General features: G+C 40.8%; 3 protein-coding genes across 11 annotated transcripts; 2 read left to right on the top strand and 1 right to left on the bottom strand.

The window, feature by feature from the left end:
* Positions 1 to 6: 6 nt before the first annotated feature.
* Positions 7 to 3,220, top strand: LOC123969780 (retinol dehydrogenase 8-like). Its single transcript, XM_046047445.1, has 5 exons — positions 7 to 40; positions 164 to 343; positions 611 to 704; positions 1,982 to 2,165; positions 2,293 to 3,220. The coding sequence occupies exons 2-5, from the start codon at positions 220 to 222 to the stop codon at positions 2,518 to 2,520; spliced, it is 630 nt and encodes a 209-aa protein (XP_045903401.1). The 5' UTR covers positions 7 to 40; positions 164 to 219; the 3' UTR covers positions 2,521 to 3,220.
* Positions 3,221 to 3,932: 712 nt separating this feature from the next.
* On the top strand, positions 3,933 to 14,863 carry palb2 (partner and localizer of BRCA2). Of its 9 annotated transcripts, none has more exons than XM_046047443.1 (13): positions 3,933 to 4,027; positions 4,332 to 4,423; positions 4,530 to 4,589; positions 4,667 to 4,811; positions 5,587 to 7,053; positions 8,025 to 9,529; positions 9,696 to 9,848; positions 10,280 to 10,362; positions 10,570 to 10,719; positions 10,803 to 10,919; positions 13,200 to 13,287; positions 13,399 to 13,604; positions 13,687 to 14,863. In XM_046047443.1, the coding sequence occupies exons 2-13, from the start codon at positions 4,346 to 4,348 to the stop codon at positions 13,946 to 13,948; spliced, it is 4,314 nt and encodes a 1,437-aa protein (XP_045903399.1). In that variant the 5' UTR covers positions 3,933 to 4,027; positions 4,332 to 4,345; the 3' UTR covers positions 13,949 to 14,863. The 9 variants fall into 9 exon arrangements, 4 of the variants coding, with proteins under 4 accessions (XP_045903399.1, XP_045903398.1, XP_045903396.1 ...); XM_046047442.1 differs by having other exon boundaries at positions 4,667 to 4,841; positions 13,423 to 13,604; XM_046047440.1 differs by having other exon boundaries at positions 4,667 to 4,841.
* Positions 14,864 to 15,970: 1,107 nt separating this feature from the next.
* plk1 (polo-like kinase 1 (Drosophila)) lies at positions 15,971 to 22,075 on the bottom strand. The gene is made up of 11 exons (XM_046048062.1): positions 21,334 to 22,075; positions 20,674 to 20,842; positions 20,215 to 20,359; positions 20,000 to 20,093; positions 19,665 to 19,890; positions 19,455 to 19,497; positions 18,914 to 19,011; positions 18,705 to 18,782; positions 17,434 to 17,588; positions 17,095 to 17,277; positions 15,971 to 16,941 (listed from the first exon to the last, which is right to left on the bottom strand). The coding sequence occupies exons 1-11, from the start codon at positions 21,694 to 21,696 to the stop codon at positions 16,747 to 16,749; spliced, it is 1,749 nt and encodes a 582-aa protein (XP_045904018.1). The 5' UTR covers positions 21,697 to 22,075; the 3' UTR covers positions 15,971 to 16,746.
* Positions 22,076 to 22,870: the final 795 nt, after the last annotated feature.

Genomic DNA, 22,870 nt, shown 5'->3' with positions numbered 1-22,870 from the left:
TGTATTAATGGTATCAAAGATCGACACGTGGATGTTCTCAGTAAGTAAAATTCATGCTCATCATGTGGCACCATGCATTGCTACACTGTCCAAAGTTATGTTGATTACTCAGCTTCTTGCTTGTCTTCTTTTTTTCTTCTCTTGTTGGTCTTCTCCTGGCCAGTCAATAATGCAGGGATTGGCCTAGTGGGTCCAGTGGAAAGCACCACCATTGAAGAGATGAAGAAAGTGTTTGAGACCAACTTCTTCGGGGTGATCCGCATGATCAAGGAGGTGATGCCTGACATGAAGAAAAGGAAAGGAGGACACATCATCGTGATCAGCAGTGTAATGGGACTGCAAGGTTAGCCGACAGTGATGAGTGAAAGGAGAGGAGGCGGGGTGGGGCGTTAATTGGTTCAGGGAGAAATGACAGGTTTGTCAGCTTCAACTTGACATATGCATGGGTTGATGATGGACGAATGGAAGAGTGGGTGGATAGAACACTAATGGATGGTTTAAGTGCTACTGTACGTCTTTACAAACAGGGATGTGTCTACAAAAAAAAGTGAACAAAAAGAACTCTTCAAGTTGTCTGAAAGAGAAATTTTAACATTTACTGTTTCTCTAGGTGTGGTGTTCAATGACGTGTATGCAGCTTCCAAGTTTGCCATGGAGGGCTTCTGTGAGAGTTTGGCTGTGCAACTCTTGAAGTTTAATGTCACGTGAGTGCCACTAATGCTTCTTCTGTCCATTAGTAACAAATAACAACAAGCTTTAATCATGTGTTACCTGCATTCCTTGTCAGTTCTGACTGATTGTCACAGTTTTATCTATAACTACATATAATACTTAGCTTCATTATTCATTAATACATTGATTTTTTTTCAGATTACTCAATTAATTGTTTAGACTGCTGAAGGTGCTGTCAGTCATTTGCTTATTGAGAGTCGACAGCCATGCGAGCAGCTCTGGCTGTACTTAGTCACAGCTATCTGAACGAATTGCAAATTCTAACAATGAAAATGCTAACATGCTGATGTTTAGCAGGTATGTTAATCATTTTAGTTTAGCGTGTTAGCATGCTAACATTGCTAATTAGCACTAAACACAAAGTACAGCTGAGGGTGGTGTCAGTAGTTTTGCATGTATGTGGTCATAAACTAAAGTTCTGGACACATTTCATTTTCGGCCAATAGATGAAACATTCTTGGTAGCGTTTCTCTAGCTGCAACCGACAAAATGTTTGGCAATTTTATTATTATTTTGTAAATTAATTATGAACTAAAAGTCTTTTACCACTCACTGTTTTTAGCCTGTGTGGATTGTTTGAGGAACTGCCCACATCTCCAGTACTTTCAGCAAGTGAAAACAAAATTAACCTCAGTCTGATTATCAGGCTACCACTGTTCTGCCTTTGGGACACTAGCACTACATGGAATTTTCACAGGCCGCTACCATGAAAAGTTACATTAATGTGACCATGTCAATTATGTATCTATAGATTTATAGATACATTTATAGATACATTTATAGATTATAGAAAAGACTCTCATCTTTTGGTAATTGCGGTCATTTCCAAAAAATAATAATAATTTAGGGGGGTCATTGTACATCATAATATACAACTTTTTTTTAAAAACTCAAAAAATCAAGTGTCTTCCTGCTTTCGAAGCAGTTTAACAGCCCAACATTGTTATAAATCCTTGAAAACTTTGGGTCCAAATTTATTGCAATGGTCTAACAAAAAAATTGTAGTGAAAATGTGTTTTCATTTACGCAGACTACATCCAAATGAGGCATGGTGGGTGTTAAAGGGTTAATTGATATTTATTTAAAGTTTTGCTGATTAATATTCCGTTGCGCTATTAATTGATCAGTGATTTCAATCCTTACCCATTTCCTCATAGAACTCTTCCTACATCTGAAAATTGCTCTGTTGTTGATTTACATACTTTTCATGTTCCGCCTTTGCTCTGTGTCTCTCTCTCTCTCTCCTCAGATTGTCACTGATTGAGCCGGGCCCAGTGCACACAGAATTTGAGGCAAAGATGATTCAGGAGGTGAAGCAGAGGGAGTGTCCTGGAGCTGATCCTGATACAGTGCATTACTTCAAGAATGTCTATCTTCCGTCTTCTATTGACATCTTTGAGGCAATAGGACAAACGCCTGATGACGTCGCCAGAGTAGGTTCACAAGCAGCCTGTGACTCTACCTCACTGTGCTTTATCTGTCTGTCTGCATCGGTGAATAATCCTGTAAATCTGACTACAAATCTTGTGTGTTTTGTGTCCACTCTCTCTCTCTTTGCAGTGTACCAAGAAAGTGATTGAAGCAAGCAGGCCACGTTTCCGTAATCTGACCAACCCATGGTACACGCCCATTGTAGCGCTGAAATACGCTGATGAAACTGGAGGCCTGTCTGTCCATGCCTTCTACCACATGCTCTTTACCATGGGTCCACTGATGCACGTCTGCATGACTGCCATGAAGTACCTCACCTGTGGATGTCTGAGGAGTAGAACAGTTTCACCAAACTAAAAACGTATAAACAATGTGATCAAACGAAGAGAGGATCTTTTGTGACTTGCCATATTTCTTGTTGCATATGCAGTGTGTATTGCAATGAACAGTCTTGTGTATTTTCTTTTCTCTGTATAGATTTGCAGTTTATGAATGTACACACTTGAGACTAGATGAGTGAGATGATGTATTAGCCTACCCAGAGTGCCAAATGAGTAGGGTTTGCACTTATAAGACAATATACTGTAGCCTGATTTCATTATTTTATCCCCATCAGTCCCACAAAAAAAGGAACAATTTGATAGTCCTACACCTTGCTTATTTGTAGCCTATGTATTTGCATCTATGTAAATATTTTTTTCAAATTCCTTCAGTGAATTGGAGAAAATATTTTAGTTTAAATTGTAAAACTTCCAGGAATTGTGTTACTGTTTCTGATAGTTTTCAGGAAATGTGGTTGCACCACAGTCTGTATAAAGGGTCGCACACATTACTCACGATTATGGTTTTTAGTTATATGCACAGGTTCCATCACTTTCTCTTTGTGCAGACTCCTTTCTGGCACTGTCTGTCATTTCTCTCAGGTGACATATTATATACCCACATTTCAGCAAAAATGTCTCTGTGGCCACTTCAGACTAAGAGTTTACCGTTTTGTAGTCTGTTTGCGAATAAAAGGAACTGACATATTCTGGAAATAAAAGATACAATAATACAATCAAAGGCATTTCTTGTTACAATTTCAAATAATGTTGACAGGTATACTGTCTATTTAGAACTACCCAAACTGCATTGTTTTAATATCATAGGGGGATTCAGACAAACAAACATTTGCGTTTCCACAAAAAAAGAAATACTGGAATTAAATTTAACTATAGTGCAACATGTCCACCTCTCAATATGTCAAGACATATTTATGATGATAAACATCTGGTTTTCTTATAGTACCATTTGCGTTGCATATTGGAGTATGTAAACGTCTGTAATGTTGTCCTTGACACTTTCAACATATGTCCCAATTCTTTATCCATGTGTTCTTTAAGAACAGCATAGAAATTAAATTTTCATTGTTACATTTTCTTATAAAAAAAGGCCTATACTTTACTGACTGGTAAATCCATTATATAACGTTAGATGAAAATATCCGTGGGTAAGATCTCTAGATGGTTTTACTCTAAGAGTAATTGTAATTAAGTTCTTACGAAATAGTTATCCTTATTTCAAGAAAATGGCTATGTTTAGCTTGATAAGATAACTAGGTGAAATATCCTCCATCTTAACAGCGATTTCTACATTCTTAACCAGGTAAAGTTACGTTTTATAAATTGAAGTAGTATTTAGTAGCGAATTTGAAACTCAAGAATTTCACTTCGCAATAATGTCGGCTTTAACGCCGCCATCTGTCTGGTCGATTTATCTGACTTCCACTGCTCAAGTCTGTTTGAGGGAGTCGCGGGAAATTAGAACTAAATCGATACCAGCCTCATCGAACGTCAAAATAAACTTTTTATGGACACATCAGTCTGTAAGTCTGCCCGAAATATTAATATAAGACATTTATGGGAAAGTTGTCATTTGAATGAATTAGGTAGTTTTATATGTTTGTAGTCATCTCTGTTGACTCTTTACGTTTATGTTTGGCTGTGTGTTCTGGCGAAAGCACGTTTACTGTACGTTACTGTTAGCTTTGCAGCTAACGTTATGTTAAGCTAACGTTTTCTAACAAATACAGTACATAACGCTACACCAACTACGCCACTGTCATATTAACGTTAGCCGTGCCACAGCTACATATAATCTCTAGTCGTACCTGTGTCCTGGATGTAAAGAGTGAGTGAGCAGGATGGAGGACGATGCGGGAGATGTCCTGCGCTGTGACGAGCAGCTGAGGACTACACTGCACTATGATGACAAGGAGAAGGTAACGTTAACGTTCTTGTACATTTGTCTGCACACTTAAGCTCTACATAGTACCTTTAAATCTGTCTTCTAAATGCTGCTGACGTATGAACATTTTACACACGCAGCTTCGTAGGCACTTGGCACTTTTAAAAAGGGAGTACATCAGGACAGCCCAGAGACTACAGGTAAATGTTTTTGTTTGTTTTTTTGGATCCTGTTCAGAAATTCTCTGTTTCACACACACATCTTGATCTGCTCACAGCGTGCTGAGCGTTCAGAGGCAGGGAGGAGCAGGATCAGAAATACACAGCAGAACCACCGGGACCGAAGAGGTTCAGAGAGGACATCTAACCACTGTCTTAACCCATCTTCACTGACACTGGACACTAACAATGGGACAGCCTCAGGTATACCACAGTGCCAGGGACACACTGGAGGTGAATCTGTCCAAATAAGCTGTGAAGTACATGTAGTTAATCTCTTTCACAGTAAAAATTAGGATGTATGTTGTAAAATATCTAAAAGTGATACAGGGATAGAGGTTTATATATATATATATATATATATATATATATAGTGTGTATGTGTGTGTGTCTGTGTGTATATAGCTCAATAAAGTCATAGCTATAAAGTCATCTGTTGTAGATGCAAAGGCTCTAGTCACTACATGTCAGAGATGAAAGTATCTTTTTATATACTTTTTTCCTGTTATCGTCATTCACTGTGCCTCATATTTAGTGCAACCAATTCCTATGCAGACTGAAGTGATTACTACAAAAGTCCTGTTTTTTATTAATGTGCTTTCAAGCTGCTAAGGAATATCTAGAGTGGTTGTGCAAAGAGGGGAGGGAGATATTGGCAGGAAAGTGTAGAGTAGTTGCTGAAGGTTCACTTAAAATAATCAGTTGTCATTGTGCCTAATTTGATGATAAAAGGAGCAATCTTGTTGTTGGATGTAAATTTGTACACAGAAAAAGAAAAAGTTACATTAACATATGGACCATATGTCACTTTTTCCCCCCATTAATCTTTTTTTTTTTTTTTGACACACAAATTTCTTCCATGCCTGTCCGTCCCAAAACAGAACACATCTTGTAATGTGGTTATTGCTCTGAGAAGCAGACAGTGTTGAACCTGTAATAACACTGGAAATTAGAATTCACAAATTTGATGTTTTCCCAGGTCCAGCAGAGTCTAATAAATCCAGGAGGAGCCAGGTGATCCCGTTACTGCTCCCCTCTGATGCTGCTTGCTGCTTACAAAACCCAGATGCCAGCCATGACACAGCTAGAGGTCACAGACCCAGTCCCGCCCTGCGCCTCAGATCCCGACGCAGCCGCCTGCGGTGGGAACAGAGGAGTACTGAGGCTGGTAGGAGCACAGACAACAGTGAGGAAGGACAGGAGCAGAGTGAAATGATGGACATTGCTAGAACAGAAGGAAGTGAGGAGGGAGTCACAACAGAGGTTGTGAATGAAAGTGAAGAGCTATTTTCTAGTACAGAATCTGAGTCTTCCTCTCTGCTGCTTACACACTGGAACGCTTGTGGACAAACTCAAACAGGAGATATGGAGGGAAAAGAGATACAACAAAAACAAAGGGAAAAGGAGACAGAGTTAGGAGCTGAATGGAAAAAAGACTCGGAGTCAACCCCTTTTCTGCTCACAGGTTGGAACCCTGCTATACACACTGAAGAACAAGATGGTACACAGATTGGAAGAAGAAAGGAGACAGAGGGAGGAGAGGAAGGTAAGAATAGTAGACGACAGAGGGATGGAAGACTGTGTGAAGACAGTCATGAAAAAAATCTTACATATAATGTAGATCACATAAAAGAAGAAAAAAATGAGATGGTTGGAGGAGAGCATGATGTAAAGGCTGTGGGTCTCCTGGATTCCTGTACCCTAGTGGAAGGACTACTTTTCCCAGCAGAGTACTATGTCAGAACCACAAGACGTATGACATTGTCACAGAGCCAGCCTGACATGCAGGCCGTCATACTCTCCCAGCTGAGCACTGGACGACATCGCAGGGGCTGGGGCCGCGGCCGAGGCAGAGGATTAAAAAGGCACACACACAACCATGAAGGTTCACATCAACACTCTCAGACAGATAGCTCCTCGCTTACAACTGCATCTGTAGGTCCTCATATGGAATCGCAGGCTGCTGACACATCAGCTGAGCTGAACAGTCAGAGCTCCAGTGGGATTTCAGATAAAATCTCAGCATGTCAGATCAACATGGATGCTTGTTTTTCTCCAACGGTCACTGCTGCTCGTCCAGTAAGAGGTAGGAGGAGGAAAAGAGGTAGGGGTAGAGGGAGACCTCAGACCCCACGATGCTCTGTTAGTTTAGACACCTGTCAAGTAGGCTTTGCTGAAACCTCAGACGATCCCCAGCCCACCAGCTCTCTGGTCTCTTCGTCCCCGTCTCTCCATGGAGCTGATGGACCAAAGCCCTGCCTCAGTCAAGGAGAAGTTGTGCCAGTGCCAGACAACCCCCAGCCTGCATCCACCCACATCACAGCTACGCAGCCTTCTTCTGGAGTTAATGGAGCTCAGTCTAGCTCTACCTCTGCACATCTGGAGGTCTATCCCATCTTTGTGAAGAGCAGCGGCAGGACTAACAGATCCTCACAGATGAGTAGAAGTAAGACTTCTATGTGTGTGTCAGTGACAGATATGGAGAAGGAAGAGAGGGTCTACATGTTTGTCTTGCTAAGTTAAAAATATTGATCAACCATAATTACAGCTAAGAAGCTGTGCACTGTCCCTGTCAAACAAATAATTAAATGAATAAATACAGTTTTTCTTAAAAAAATAATCTAATTGTTCATTAAACGGTGGTAGATTTATTTTTGCAACAGTCTTTTGCTTAATCAGTTGTTCACTGTAACCATACAGTATAAGCACACATACTAATAGTGCCAAGGAATATATTTTCAAGAGGCAAAAATGTTTAATTATTGGACACTATAGTGAACACTGTACATAGGAACTGTATCCAAGGTGTGGCTAGTTGATAGAGCTGATACAACTGAACAAAAGGCGTTTAAAAAAAACTGTCTTGATGTACCGGCTCTTTTTAACATTTTAACGTCCTTGCTTTCTCAAACTAAGAAAACAATGCAAATATGGACACACATGCCAACATTAAGACATGTAGCTACACACCAAGTTTAAAAAAACCCATCCAGTTTAATGGTATTTTGTTTTTTGACGAAGAATGGGGTTTCACAGCACAAAAGTATAAACAGTGTTGGGCTGTAGCTACACAGAAAATACAGTATACATTAATTGTTGTTTTAGTTCCTTAAGTGTGTGAGTGCCTTACTTGTCCTTGTTATTGCCTTTACTACATCCTTTAAACAAACACACTGTCCACTGTGTAGGACAACATTGTATTACCACATACAGTGTGTGTGCCCACATTGTACAGTGTGCGTCCAGTTTTTCCACCTCCCTTCCTGTCTGGTGACAATCCACTGTTTTACCCCACCCTCACTGACACCTCCCACCCTATAGCCTCAAAATAAAATAGTGTCTTGGAATTACATAATCTCTCATAAACTCTGAAAAAATGTCCTCCCATTTGATTTTCTTTCACTTTATGTCATGCAGGTGCAGCAAGCTGGCGATCTCTCCTTTTGCCCTCTTCTCCACCTGCCCAAACCCCTCTGCTTCCTCTCCCCCCTCTGTCCTCTGGCCCGTTGGTCAACAACCTGATGAACTTTGACATTCTGCAAGATTTCCATCTCCCCGATGACCAGTTTGCCTCTCTAAAGCTGCACAAGCTCCGCCAAGTCGCTGTGGAATCAGGAGTTGAACATTTTACATCCCCGTCTTACAACACACGTAGTAGCAACAGGTGCTCTGACACTCGCTTCAGTGGCAGCAGCAATGAGCCAGTGATGCCTCTTCCTGTCCCACTCAGCCTCACGCCCACAATCACACATTCACCCCATCCCACTAGAGTAAAACAAGCTGCTACAATGTCCGTAGACTTTGAAAACTTGTCGATAGATTGCAAGCTTACAGATAAATTGACAAGCCAGTCCTTACCTGAAGAGTCAACTGACTGGGAAAACCCTGGAGAGCAGCAGACTGAAAACCTTCACCTCGAGTGTCAGACTCACACCACCTCAACAGAATCTGTGTCGCTGGTCCAGGATTGTGCTGCAGACTGTGTTGATCAATATAAACAGAAAAAGACTGTGATTCTGAATTCTCCTAGCCAGAGTAGCGCCTCAGCCAGCAACACACACAGATCTATCGAACGATTTGCCAAACCACAGCCTCTCGTCAACTTTGCAGACACCCCTGCAGGTGTGAAAGATTATGTCATCGGGCCCTCTGATAGACTAACAGAGTCTAATGTCATGTCATCAGAGAAAAAAACAGATTGTCCTGGTGTAGTCCATGCTTTTGAGGATCAGAGGTCTACAAACCTCCAAACAGAAGACCAAGCTATCATTAAAACTCTTTCCTTTGACTGTTCCCTAGAGAAAACCCCTGAGGAGCCGTCTAACAACTGCACTGCTGTGCGGACATTAAATGACATTGAAGCTCCAGGAGAGTCTCCTGGGCAGCATCTGAATGTGAAATCCCCTGCCAAAGATTTAGAGAAATCCTCTGAACCCAGCACAAGTCCCCTCACAGAAAACAGACATCAGGACAAGTGTTTACCGCACCACAGTGTCCAGTCCCAGCTCCTGTTGAGCCATCCTCTGGCATCAGCACACAGCCCCTGTATTAGACCACACCTGCGCTCCTCTGCCCTTCCCTCCAGCCCCGCACTACCATCACTAGGACTCACCCCCTACACTGTCCATGCTGCCCTCCCTCTGACCTCCTCTCCCTCTGCCCCAGCTCTCACCCTGCCTCCCCCTCATAGCCCATCCACCCAGGTCCTCTCCCCTCCAGCTCTTTCTCTCTGCCCATCCCTCACTTCCATCCCTGCTAGCCAGTCCCCCACCTCCCCAGCTGGTCAGATCCAGAATTCACCTGAGCCTGCTACCTGCATGACTGTCTTCAGCATCCAGTCACAGGGCTCATGTGGGCAGGTGGGCCTGAGAACAGAGGAAACAGCGGAGGAACAGATGATGAGATGCACACACACGTTAAAGGTAAACTGATGTCTTAAAATTCTTCTATGTTTGGCTTGCAATTTTAAATTTAAGTCAACAATTACTTTCAAATGATGTGTGTGTGTGTGTGTGTGTGTGTGTGTGTGTGTGTGCAGCATCTATGTCATTTATTTGCATAAATTACTGTGTGTTTGTGTTTGTTCAGGACCCAGCAGGAGGCTTTCTAGTGGATGCCTGCTGTCTGCATGGATCATCTGGTGGGTTGTGTGTAGCAGCAGCTGGAAAGTGGGCAGTGTGTCTCTGGAGTCAGACTTCAGTGTCTGATTGGAGCTTAGTACACACCTGGGCCTTCAGTGAGGTGGGTGTGTGGGTGTGTACTGTATGAGTTCCTGCATATCAGAGTCATTAACTAATCCTATCATTGTCATTAAAGACAAATCCCAAATATTCAATTGTTCCAGCTTTTCAAATATAAGGATTTGCTGCTTTTCTGGTTAATATCATTGTAAATTAAAAGTCATTAGGTTTTAGATTATTGGTTGAAGAAAACAAACAACTTTACATTACACATGGGCTGGAATTTTTTATTTATATAGATTAAGCAATTAATACATAATTTGAAAAAATAGACATTTAGCCGTAGCTGATTTTAATATGAATAGGCAGTTGTGTTATGTGACACTAAAATGACTGTTAACAGACTTAACATTTACTGTTTCAAGAATCAAATGTGACACATGGCACACTTTAATACAGTGAACACAAAAAAGTTTCTGTGTTTGTTTACAGCCAGTGATCAATGTGTTTCCTGTCCCGGATGCTGCTGGACTCATATGTGTGACTCTGGGTCAGTTAGAAATCAGAGAAGTGAGGTGAATACAACACACTCAGTCAGCGTTTGTGACATGCATTTTACCATTTTGGGCATTTTTGTATGAACATGATTAAGCCTAGTGCTAAACTGAGGTTAGTGTTCAAAGGACTTCTCCAGATGTCTTTATTAATTGTGCCTGGAGGAACCAGCTGTTCTGTGTTTCAGAAATTAAACATAACTGCGTGTTTCTTGTCCATGTGCACAGGATTCTGTCGTGCTCCAGCCTTTTGCAAGTGCTGCTCCGCGAGGGGCTTGTCCAGGCTGTTGTGGGCGTGTCCAAGTCCAGAGTGGTTACCTCCTGCCACTCGGCTTCTGGTTCCACCCTGCAGGTGTTTACACTATCAGACAATGGCAGGTAACACAGAGTTGGCATTGTTTTAATTCTATTAAGTTATTTTCTCATTGCACAGATATCTCAGTGTCTCGTCTCTCTCTCAGCACACCGAGCCCTCAGCCTCTTGTGTCTCCTGGTGTTTGTGTCGGGGCACTCGCTACTGTGGATGGACTCTCAGATGCTCTGATCGGCACAGATGAGGCCGGACGCCTCTTTATCTGGTAAGTAAGATTGTAACAGAGATATTCAGCTCATTACCATGCTATTATTAACCTCACATATTTTTAGAATATTTGATGACATCTAGCTTTTGTTCCTACGGAGGTTTAATACACTTGTGTACACTTCCAAATGGATGGACTTGGATTGTGTTGATTAAATCTGTACAGAAACACAACAGCAGAACATACAGATGAAGCCAAGAGATAAGTACGTAAGGTGAACTGAAAAATGCATGACGTTTTCTGTGAATGTTTGTTAAACTCTCCACAATGTTTTCTTGTCTTTGGCCCCATGTATGGTGGGATAAGATCAATGGCTCTGTGATCCAGAGGATGAATACATTGATTTAGAGAAAGAAAATTACCAATACCAAATTTAATCTCTTCAGATTTTTTAGAGTAGGAGTACTGATCTAGGATTAGTAATGGGCAAGGCTTTGTTCTTCCAATTTAAGACAAGTCTGGATTTTATTTATTTTTTTTGCTCTTCAAAGCTGCTTAAAATTCATCTGGAAGTGAGCACCAAGCCCTTATGTTCAAAACTGTAAAAGTGCAGGTTTGTTCACAGTTGGCTTGATCATGACCAAAACATTTTAGATTTAACTCCACTGATACATTTTCAACTCTACAAATCTCTCTCTCTCTCTCTCTCTCTCTCTCTCTCTCTCTCTCTCTCTCTCTCTCTCTCTCTCTCTCTCTCTCTCGTCTCTTGTTCATTAAACAGCCACATCAAAAAATGAAGTGCTATATGATGTCTCATACTCCTGTAATATTATTATATCTTATTTTACTGTACTGTAATGATACTTTTTGTTACATCTTGGACTAACCAAACTAACTAGACTATACCATATTAAATGAAGAACATGTCAAAAACTATCACATCTAGTGCATCAAGTATGACCACTGACAGAAAACATGAAAATGTAAGCCTCACTGTTTCTGCACCACAGCCCATTATAAGCCACATAATCCATGAAGTTTACAAATGAATTGTCAGGTGAGGATCAAGGTAAGCAATCAGCAAATCTTACCAAAATATCTTTTTTTAAATTTAAAGTAAAGTAGTATTGAGTGCCATAATTTCAGCTTGTAGTAAAACGGTGAAAATTATTGCCAATAATATTCATCAGCTGTTTGTCTCACAAAGGCAACAGAGCGCTAGAATAACTACATGAAATTACAATCCAACTACATATTTCTTTCTACCAGGGCAGTAAAAGTTTATCTAGCTGATCTGAGCTTCCAGCTGGAAGCTACCATTTTATTGTCAATTAGTGATCAGCTGATTGTCTCACAAATGTAACGACAAAGCCAAAACAGAACGCTGGAGAGAGAGTCAATACATGAACTTAATCCAACTACATTTTTTTTCTACCAGGGCAGTAAAGGTTTAGCTGGTTGATCGCTTCCGTGCTCTAAGCAAACGTTACCGTTTTATTGCCAATTACTGATCAGCTGATTGTCTCACGTAACCGGCAAAGCCAAACTACAGGCGAATAACTAGGCTACATGAAATCATCCATCTACATATTTTACACCACTTAAAAGGGAAACACGCCACTTCTCTTTGTGATTATGGCCAGCTTCTAGCTAAAGCTATCATGTCCAAATGTCACTTCTCTTCTTACTTCTAATAAACCAGACGACTACTCAGAAGCTGTTTATTATTATTTATTATTATGATTTCCACTTCTTCTTGGTACGCATTCAATGTAGTGACGGGCGTCTACACTGCCGGAATTATACAAGCAGAAGAACACCACCATGATGACCAAACGCACTCTGTAGCACTGTTTGTCCGTTGTCAGCTACGGTAGAAACATGACGACACAATACGGCGACGTCCATGGACTGTCAATAAATCCTCAGAAATATTACACACTGAACCTTTAAATATGATAAGATAGACTTTATTGATCCCACACTGGCGAAATTCACTTACCTCAGCTCCAGATACAACACGACATAAGAAAATACACATTCTGACAAAAATCAGAAGAGAAAAAGATTTAAAAGAAATAGAAAGATAAGAATAAGAGTTATGTGCATAAGATGTACACCTTTTCATATGCAGATATGATTGATATGGAAATAACTGACCTTGAAGCACAAACATTAAACACTGTCCTTAGCTTTAAATGTTGAATATATCTACAAATGCACCCCATGTTTCCTCTTTGAGAGATTTTTTTAAACTGTTAGAATAACATCCAGATTTTTCTCTCACATGCGCTGCTGTTTCCAGGTGAATGTATTTTCTGTGTTTGTGTGTTGCAGGAATTTAAAGACTGGACAGCTGCTGCGGAGAATCCTCCTTGGAGATGGTTTATCACACACGGCCTGCCTCAGAGGATACTCTTACTGTGTAAGTCTTTTGGCTTTGCATGTAAGGGAAATGCCTGTTGTCTTGTGCCACCATAACTGTCTCACTCTTCAGATGATCTCACTCCTGTGTGTTTTTGTGTGCGTGTGACAGGGAGTGTTATTTGTCCTGCTGCAGCACCAGTTGCTCAACTCACTGGAGGAAGAGGAAAGAAAGGCCACAGCAAAAGATCAAATGTTTCTGGAAGAGGAGAAGGAAGAGGAAAGGACCGCCCTGTTCTCCTTGGTTGCTGTTAACCCTCTGAGTGGAAAATCTGTCCAGGCTACCCTTCTGTATCCGCCCAAGGCCTGGTCTGGCAGGTGAGAAGAGGACTGAGTGTGGACAGGTCATGTTTTTGTGTCTCTGCGTATATGCATTCACATCTGCATCTGTCTTCTGCAGGCTGTGTGAAGCCGACGTGAACAGCTCCAGCGTGGTGGGCCTGAGTCAGAGCGGCTGTGTGTGTGTGTGGGAGCTCGGGCGCCAGCGGGCCGCGAGGATGGTGTGGGCTCCTGAAAGCGATGGCTGGCAGCTGGCTCGATGGGGGGCGGGACATACGCTGGTGACTGGACATCACAACGGAGACGTTACCTTACACTGCTACAGTACGAGCCAGACTTCACTCTGCCACATTAAAGACTTTTCAGTCGCTTTTATCAAATAAAAAGGTATTTCTGTCACTGTATGAATGTTTACATGGAGATTTTAACACCTTTTAAAATACTTCAGGTCACATTTGTTCATTCTACCAGATTCTGAATGCATTGCAGAGAGGTTCTGTGGTTTCCTTTTCCACTGTAACCTCTAGGCCCCCGTACTGCGAAGATAATGACACTTATGCACTGTAAATTGAACATATTCAACATGTCATTGGCCTGCTGGTAAAGCTTTATTTAGAAAATCATAACCTCAAGGTGGATTGCTTCTAAATTGCACTTGTTCTCCTCCACCCTTTGCATATGTCTACACTAAAGTTTTTAGAGCGCCAGCATCACATACTGAGCCCCTGTGTGTGAGGATGTCTGCTTGATGGTGGATTTTCACTTTTTAGACCACTTTAACTCCAGTCTGAAAACCAACTTTGTGTTTTATTACTGCTGCTTAGCCTTACTGTGCTTACTTGAATATATTGTTTATATTTAACGAAAAAGAAGTGTCAGTGTTTGTTTTTACATGCAACATTAAACATTTGTGAATAATGTTGTATTTTATGTCTACCTTTATATTGCTTTGGTGGACCAAAGCCATCTGAGACGTACTGTTTTTCCATTTAAAATAGTGGAGAGTTAGGAGATGCGTTTTCTTGTGTCGGCAATGTAAACGGTCCCTTCCAGATAATCATATAGTAGTAAATGTACTCATGCAGGCTTGCTGTGTAGCATCATCTCCCATTCTTAAGTATGGAGCATAAACACATGATATAATTATGCATAAGCCTGGTGTGAATGGTTAGATGTCACTAGATGGCAAAGATTACAGGTTTGATCAGCTGTTTACTTTGCCAGCGTTGCCCTAAGCAAGGAAATTCATCCCTGTCTCACTTTTGTTCTGTGTCAAATAAACAAGAGTGTTGCCTAAATACAGAAGAATAGTTTTGTTCTTATAATTTGTTACACATAATGTAATAGAGTTCAAATCAAATCTCTTCACAAAGTACACTATAACTTTTAACTACTTTAATTAAAATTCATGCAATAACAAAATCAAAGCATCTTCAACGTCAATGACAAGTCATACATATTCTAATGCTGCCTGTCATTTAAAGTGACTAAATATATTTGTTAGAAAACTCATTTAGAAAAAAATTTAAATCTGTTAATCCTGAGACCAATGAAGAAAAAGTGAACTGCAACCAACTGTAAAATATTGTAAATGAAGCTGTAATGGCTATTTGTGGCTGCCAGGAGGCGCCAATAGATACTGATTTAAGAGCATTGGCACATTAACTTCCAGTTGACATTCTTAAAGAGAGCTTGGCAGGGAAATTAATCCTTACACTTGTATAATAGTTACTTTATACCAAGCAAGCATCTTCTACTAAAATATAATTTTATTAAATTCCCTCCATGGCTCCTTAGTCAAACTCCTGAGGTTGGTCACGTAGGGTTTGCATAAAATACTGACTTAACATCCAAGAAAGATGATTTATTCTCAGAAGTTGAAAGACAAAAAAAATACATGTATAGAAAATCCAGAGATCTGTGTAGTGTTAAAAAAATAAAATGATTACATTCCTTTTTTGTAAAGCCAGTTTTCTACAAGATACTGTCAAGTTTTTTAGTTTAACATGTTTAGTGTAATTTTCCTCCAAATGATGTCATTTAGCCATGGAGATAGCTTTACATCATCTGTAAGATTACATTTCAGTGGAAATAACTGAAATAGTTTTTTGTAATTTTAGTGAACAAACTATTTAAACAACCTGTGAAAAACAACCATTAGTTCATTCAAATAATTCTCAAGGCTAAGGTGTGCACTGTGCGATTTAAGCAGGCCAACATGGAGCATGAAACTCAATGTGGATCTGAACAATAAAATATTCTTACAAGGTCCGTTTAGTACACCTTGAACAATTTGCTCAGTTCATTCTTCACTGAGCAAATTGTGCTTCTCAAACTTAGGTCTTGTTCATGTGAGCAGAAAACTCAAATATCTTATGAGCAGCAAATGTGACTGAAACATCTTGTTCAAGAGACTCTTTATTTAACCTTGGGTAAACAAACCATCTTTACAACATGTACGGATATTCAGCAGTATGTACAAGTTTGTACATCTTGTTGGAAAAGACAAGACACCTAAAATATACTTTAAAAGCGTAAAAAGTAACTACAGGAAGAATGTACATGATGAAGACGTATTAACATGGTCCATTTCTCTACATACAACACAGATAAAAACAGACAAACTGGAGAAGACCAGAGAAGCCCCTCCCCCCACCCATCCAGCCAGCCAGCCTGAGTCTCAATCCCCACCACACATTTGTCCACTCAGCTTCAGGTGTAAACCCATGACTGATACATGAACAAATGCAAAAAAAAAAAACGCAAGAACAAGCAGAGAGAATCTGGGAATTCAACTTCAAGATGAGTTTGAACACCGGGAACACAAAACATCCTTTTCCTCCTAGATTCAGTGGAACGTACAGGATCAACTCGTCTGCTGTGCCGTCAGCGATCCAGCCATCTTAGATTACGTCAGCAGGTACGTGTTCATCAAGAGTAAGAAAGTTAAAGACAGAGCTTTTATTAACAGCAGGGGAAAGGATAAAAATCAGATTGAACTTAAACATTCATGACATGAATTTTCACGGTACATGTCAAAGCCTCAAAAAGGTGACATAAAAATCATTACACTCAATAAAATGTGAGAATTTAAGTGTCTGTTCCATCCTCAAACTGGCAGACAGGAAGAAGTGGCCAGTGATTAAAGACAGAGTGATTGGAAGATGTGGTGTAGGGTGGTCTAATGCGTGGCGGTGGAAGGCTTGCTGTCCAGCAGTTTCTCAACCATGAGCTTGGCGTAACGCATGCGGCTGGCCAGCTCCTTACTGCAGCCAAACTCCTCCAGCAGAGACAACTTGTAGGTGCGGAAATCTCTCTTCTCGTCAATGTAGGTCACTGCACCCATCAGTGGACACAGGATCAGCTTGGTGTGGTCCTGGCAGAGAAGGAATTAAAGAAAACAGATTCAAGATTTGTGCACAGGACATGAAGAGAAGAAAAATTAAAAGACAAAAAAAAAAAAAAGTGTATTTAACATGTATGATAATTCAAAACACACAGGCGGGAGAAGATGTGGCGTGTGTCTAACCTGGAAAAAGTTGATCTGAACGGTGCCGTTGGTGAGGTGCAGGACGATGGCGCTCTTGGTTCTGAACCAGAGGGAAAGGTAAGGCAGCCGTGCCAGCTCGTCTCCTTCTCGCCGCGCAATGTTGGCGCCGGCCTTCAGCAGGTGCTCACTCATATAATTGCGGAAATATTTCAGCAACGTTATCTACAAGGGTGAAAGAACAAGCACATAAGAATCCATACATTGATATGGATCAAATTTCAGGATTATACCATTTTTCTTTTTTTTTTTTAAAAACAGCCTCAATTTATCTGCAAAATCAAATCAAAAGCTCAAGAGTAAATATAGTCAACTACTGACCTTCTTGTTGAGAGCAGCAGGGTAAGAGCGTATGCTGAGGTAGGATTCAGCTGCTGTCTTGTCAATGTACTGCAGACTGTCTCCGTCGGCATACATGATCATACGTGTGTAATCGTTAAACAACACACCCACGCTGTTGTCACAGAGCTGGTAGCCTGAAACACACATTTAAAAGTCCTGATAAGGAACCTTTATAAAAATATTTTTTGAAGAATTTTAAACAAGATTTACCAAACAGGACACTCGTCACTATTTCCAAACGACCTCAAAAATACCTTTCACTGTACTATATTTCACTATACCAGTTTATTCAGACATTTTGACATGTCATCGCACCACAAGCAAAAGGCGTCATTAACACCAATGATTGATACATGCAGACTCACTAGCTTTGCTTACTGAGACACTTAGGGGCTGAGCTATTGTTAATGTCATCAGGTATACCTGCACTTTCCTGGTATTCCAGGACTAAATGTCTGTTGAGAAAAGCCAATAATTGCAAAATCTGATGCATCCAGATCAAACTCCTGGGTCAAAGATGAATCTTTTTTGGGTGTAGCTTTAAAATCATCCTAACCCCTAAAATCCACCGACTCTGGCACGTTACGGCTGAGCTACGGTTTTGATCCGTCTATAGCCCGGCGTCAAAGTCCACTTGAAGTGTTTCAGCAGCAGAGTGTGACGCCTGCCCTACGTTATTGACTTCTATTTATTACCTTCTTCACGGCCCTGTGACCTCGTTTCAGGCAACTTCAGGCTGCATATGTTTTATCTTTGTGTCCGTTTTAACTGTGATTGTCGTTTTACAAATCTGGAGTCTCTGTAGGTCGTTTTATTTTGAAAATTGACCAGATTATCTTTGCCTTTCTGTCTCTGACTTCCTGCCTGGTTCGATCTACTCTGTGCTGCTTCTGTCAAAAATAGACCGGCTACCGAGCTGCTTCTGTGACGCGCTGCAGCCACGTCTGGTGGACTCAAACATTGACTTGAATGGCCGCAATTATCTCCAGCAACCGTGCCGCAGCCAGTTGATTTTAGGGGTCAGGTAGACTATAGTTTAAGTGCACTACTGACTTCAGTCAGCCATTTACCACATTTTACACATTGAAGCCAACCTTTCCGTTACCTACATACACCTAACTGTACAGTAAAATTATCTTTGCTAAATTGCAGTTCATTGATGTCCATAAGAAAAAATGTTCCCGTTTCATTTCTGACTTGATAACAAAAAAGTCTAAGTACAGGCCTGACTAGAGATGTCTAATTCTTACCTAATCCATATTTGTCAGAGTAGTCAACCCATTTGCTGATCCAGAAGATGGGAATACATGCAGGATCCTCTGCCTCTTCTGGAAATACAAAAAAAAAAAAAATATTTGCATGCACTGTTGATGCAGGAACAAGGATGATCTAGTCGTCTAAAATGTGCAACGTTGAAACTAAAAGGATTTGTCAGCTGAACTGAGGAGTCTAAGCTCACCTTGGCAGATGACTGGCTTCTCAGAGGGCTTGGCGGCAAGGATACTGTTGAGCTGCTGCAGCAAATCTTTCAGGTTGTTTTCTGATGGCTCAGGTTCTCTATACAGAATACACAAGTCACAACATTTAACTACATACAAATTTGACAAAGACTTTTTGCATTGTTACACTTTGGCAAATTTCAATCAGTTCTCATTTAATTATGACATCTCCCTTTTAGTTACTGCCAGGCACAAGCTGTCTGCCCCTAAATCAGGATGGTATGAACCAGAGAGTTGTAATAGATATTAAGTCTCTGATTGAATCAAACCCCATCTAAACCACCACTCCACTTACACAGAGCATGATAAAGTTAAATACTATTCCTTAAAAGTAGACTGAAAAACACTTTCATAGCTTAAAATTACAGGTAGACATTTTAATTTCCTAAAACTAACAATAGCCCAACAAATGCAGAAATAAAGATTTTTTTTTTTTTTGCTTAAGTTTGAAATAATATGAATCAGCACTTCCATCTCCAAAATTGTACAAACTTTTCTCACCTTTGAACAGGCTCGTCCTTCATGTCCACCTTCTCTGTCCCTCCTTGAAAAGGAAAACCAATCATTAACACTCTTGTAGACACCAAAACCCAATTCTGGAAACACATAACCACTGCCTACACAAAAAATAAAAGCACATGTCTGCATTATTTGTAGTCTAAAGGCTTCTGTGGAAAGATGTAGTCTGTCATTTACTGCTGGGAGCATTACCCTTGTTGTTGATAGCAGTCAGTGGCCGTCTCTGGCTGAGCTCCATAGCTGTGGAGGGGGCAATGGAGAACCGCGGGGGCACAGTGAGGCAAGTAGTGGGCAGGCGTATGGGGATGTAGCCGGACGTGAAGAACTCGTCCGCTTGCAGCTCAGTGATGGTGGGCCTTTGGGCGGGATCAGCATGCAACATCCGCTTGATGAGAGAGGATGCGGCTGGGTTGATGTGCTGCAAAGAGAGAGTTGTAAATTCAGGTTGTGAGAGCAGTGAGGAATCAGATGTGTAAAAACAATGTATAGTACATGCTATGTTTGTCTGCTACATTAGTCCAGCATACCCAGGGGATCGTGTAGTTGTTTTTCTTGATTCGATTGTAGGTCTCCTTCAGACAGGAAGTTTCGAATGGGGGCTTACCCACCAACAAAGTGTACCTGAGCAATTATAAACAGGGAGAAGGTTCATCTGACTGGGCTGAATCGTGAATTAGTACAGTTTTTGCAATTTCAGCAGTACAAACTGTTGAGTGTCGTTGCAGGTGTGCTTCAGACTTACAATATACATCCAAGCGACCAGACGTCCACTTCGTAGCTGTGGCCTTTCTTACAAAGCACTTCAGGTGCAATGTAGTTGGGCGTTCCACACAAGGTCTTCTTCCTTTCGCCATCAAACTCGATCTTAGTGGCCAAACCAAAGTCCCCTACAGAAAAAATTCAAATGTAAAAAAAAAAAAAAGACGTTTGTAAAGCAGCACACAAAGATGTTTTGTAAACATGTAGGGCACATTAATGTTCTTAAATGTGCTTTTTGTGCATTTGGTCCTTATGAAAACATCCCAGTCAATGGAAACCACTCATCCAGGAAGCCTGACCAATTTCTGATATGGAAGCTGATGTGCGTCCTATCCTTGATTACTGAACCAACAGGTTTGGTTGCGTACATCTTCATTAATGTTACAGGTATTGATTACCCCTATCTCAGAACTGGAGTTTGCAGTCCAACAGGGGAAATTACCTATTTTGACTTCCATGTCATCATTGAGGAAGATGTTGCCCAGTTTCAGGTCTCTGTGGATAACTCTGTTGTTGTGCAGGTACTGGACACCATTAAGCAGCTGGGTCATGTAGTAGCGAGCCTCGGGCTCAGTCACAGCCTTACGACGTTTGTGCAGCTCCAACAAAGACTGAAATAGAAAAGAAAATGATGGGATTCATGGAGATGAAAACTACAATCAAACTCTTAACAAAGACTGTGACATAAGATTCAGATGGCCACGATGGCAATAATGGAGCTTTCAGGGGTGTACTGTGAAATAGTTTGATTAAACCCAAAACAGCAGTGGATGGACTGGACACTGAATCCAAAGCTAACATTTGGGGAGGAGACTAGTTAGTAGAAAAAAGGGTAAAATGGCAGCAATTCATGTCTTTTTCCCCCTATTTTTATAATAACCAACTTACCTTAACGTTTCATTATTTAATGATTGTTATTTTAAGCGACAATAATCAAAACGTCCTTGGCTTTTCTTGCCATTTAAGTTAACGTTACCTCCATAAGGATTGGGAGGAAAACGGAAGAGACCGCCGTGACAACTGTTAACGGTTAGCCCTGATTAACTTTAGTGTGCTCACTAAGTTAGAGAGAGAAAGCATGCATTTTCCCAAGAACACTCACCCTTCTTCTGCAGATTTCCAGGACAACAAAGACAAAGTCGTCGTTTTCGAAAAACCCATGAAAACCGACGACGTTAGCATGGTTAAGACTCTTGTGAATGGAGATTTCAGATGACATCTTCTCCCTCTGGTGTTGCTTCAAGATCAGGGACTTCGGAACTATTTTCCCGGCGAAAACCTGCTTCGTCTCCACATCTGTTATTTCGTAGCATTTGGCGAATCCACCTTTTCCGAGGAATTTTCCCCTCGCGTATCTTCTCATGGTGCGTGGGTCAACCAGGACATCTGGGATTTCTTTGAGAGGAGCTGATTTCGGGTCGACATGTGCCGACGGATTCGCCGGCTTCACAATACCTGCACTCATTTTGGATTCAAGTGCTATTCGGCGTCTCCAAAATAAACGTTAAAAACTCTTCGGCAGTCGAGGTAACGTTAAGGATAACAGCTGCAAGGGTTAAAGTATTGATAACCCTACCTCAACCGACGCTAGCTTGCTCCCATACACTTGTGAATTCAAATCAAAACTATCGTTAACCACCTTTGAACGCGAAAATTATTCAGACTTTTGATTCAACGATTTAAAAAATGTACTGCATGCGATTCTCAAGACTAAAAAAACCTGAGACAGACATGAATTTTATCGCAAGACTCGTCCCTCGGTGGTTGCAGCGTTACTCCGTTCTGCCTTTTAACAACAGTCTCTGAAACAAGTTTAAAATGCTGCCTCGGTCGTTACAGCGCTCTCTGATTGGTCCGCTCGATTTGAATTCCAAGTCACTGCAGCAAAGCATCGTGGGAAGACTATTGCAAAAATAGCCAATCACTGAGCGAGAAAGTCGCATTCTGTGGTGTGATTGGCTGAATGCTGGTCGCTCGTCGTTTCCGTGATTCCTAAAACACAGTGCTGACGGGAAATGGAGTCGGAGGGGATTTGGTGGCGATACTGTTTGAAGAGGAAATGTTTTTTAAATTATTTTCCCAAGTTAAAGTGACAATAGCACTTTGTTAAACCATGTATGTAACTATGAATAAAACGTCCACATTTAAGATTCAATTACACAAAACTAGGCTACTGTTTCGTAGCTATCTAGCGTAGGTGACTGAGTAGCTAGTAGTAGTAGGCTACAACTAAAAGTATATTTGTAACGTTACTGAAGTAGGCTACAATAACGTACTTGAGTACAGATTTCAGATGCAAGTGACTATCTCCTTTTTCGTCTTCTTCTACTACTTTATAAGGTTACTGAACTATATTTATATGGTTTTTACTAATTTATTTGACAGCTCTACAAGTTGAAGTTAGATTTTATATATAAAACCTATGATGAGTTTATAATATGTTAATCTACCCAACAGCAAAATATAAAATTGTTCAATTAGCTGGACCTTCACCAACAACAGAATTTAAAATTGTTGATTATACACTATATGTTCTTACACCAGTGTAATCCAAAAGCTCAATATGTTCTCTTGAATAGGCTACTTAAAGTAGCCTACTGCCACTGAGTATCTATATTAGTGGTATCCCTATGCCTTGT

Source organism: Micropterus dolomieu, linkage group LG04, assembly GCF_021292245.1.
Source record: "Micropterus dolomieu isolate WLL.071019.BEF.003 ecotype Adirondacks linkage group LG04, ASM2129224v1, whole genome shotgun sequence".
NCBI lineage: Eukaryota > Metazoa > Chordata > Actinopteri > Centrarchiformes > Centrarchidae > Micropterus > Micropterus dolomieu.
The sequence above is the reverse complement of the archived record's forward strand: the minus strand, read 5'-3'. Positions and strand labels throughout refer to the sequence as shown.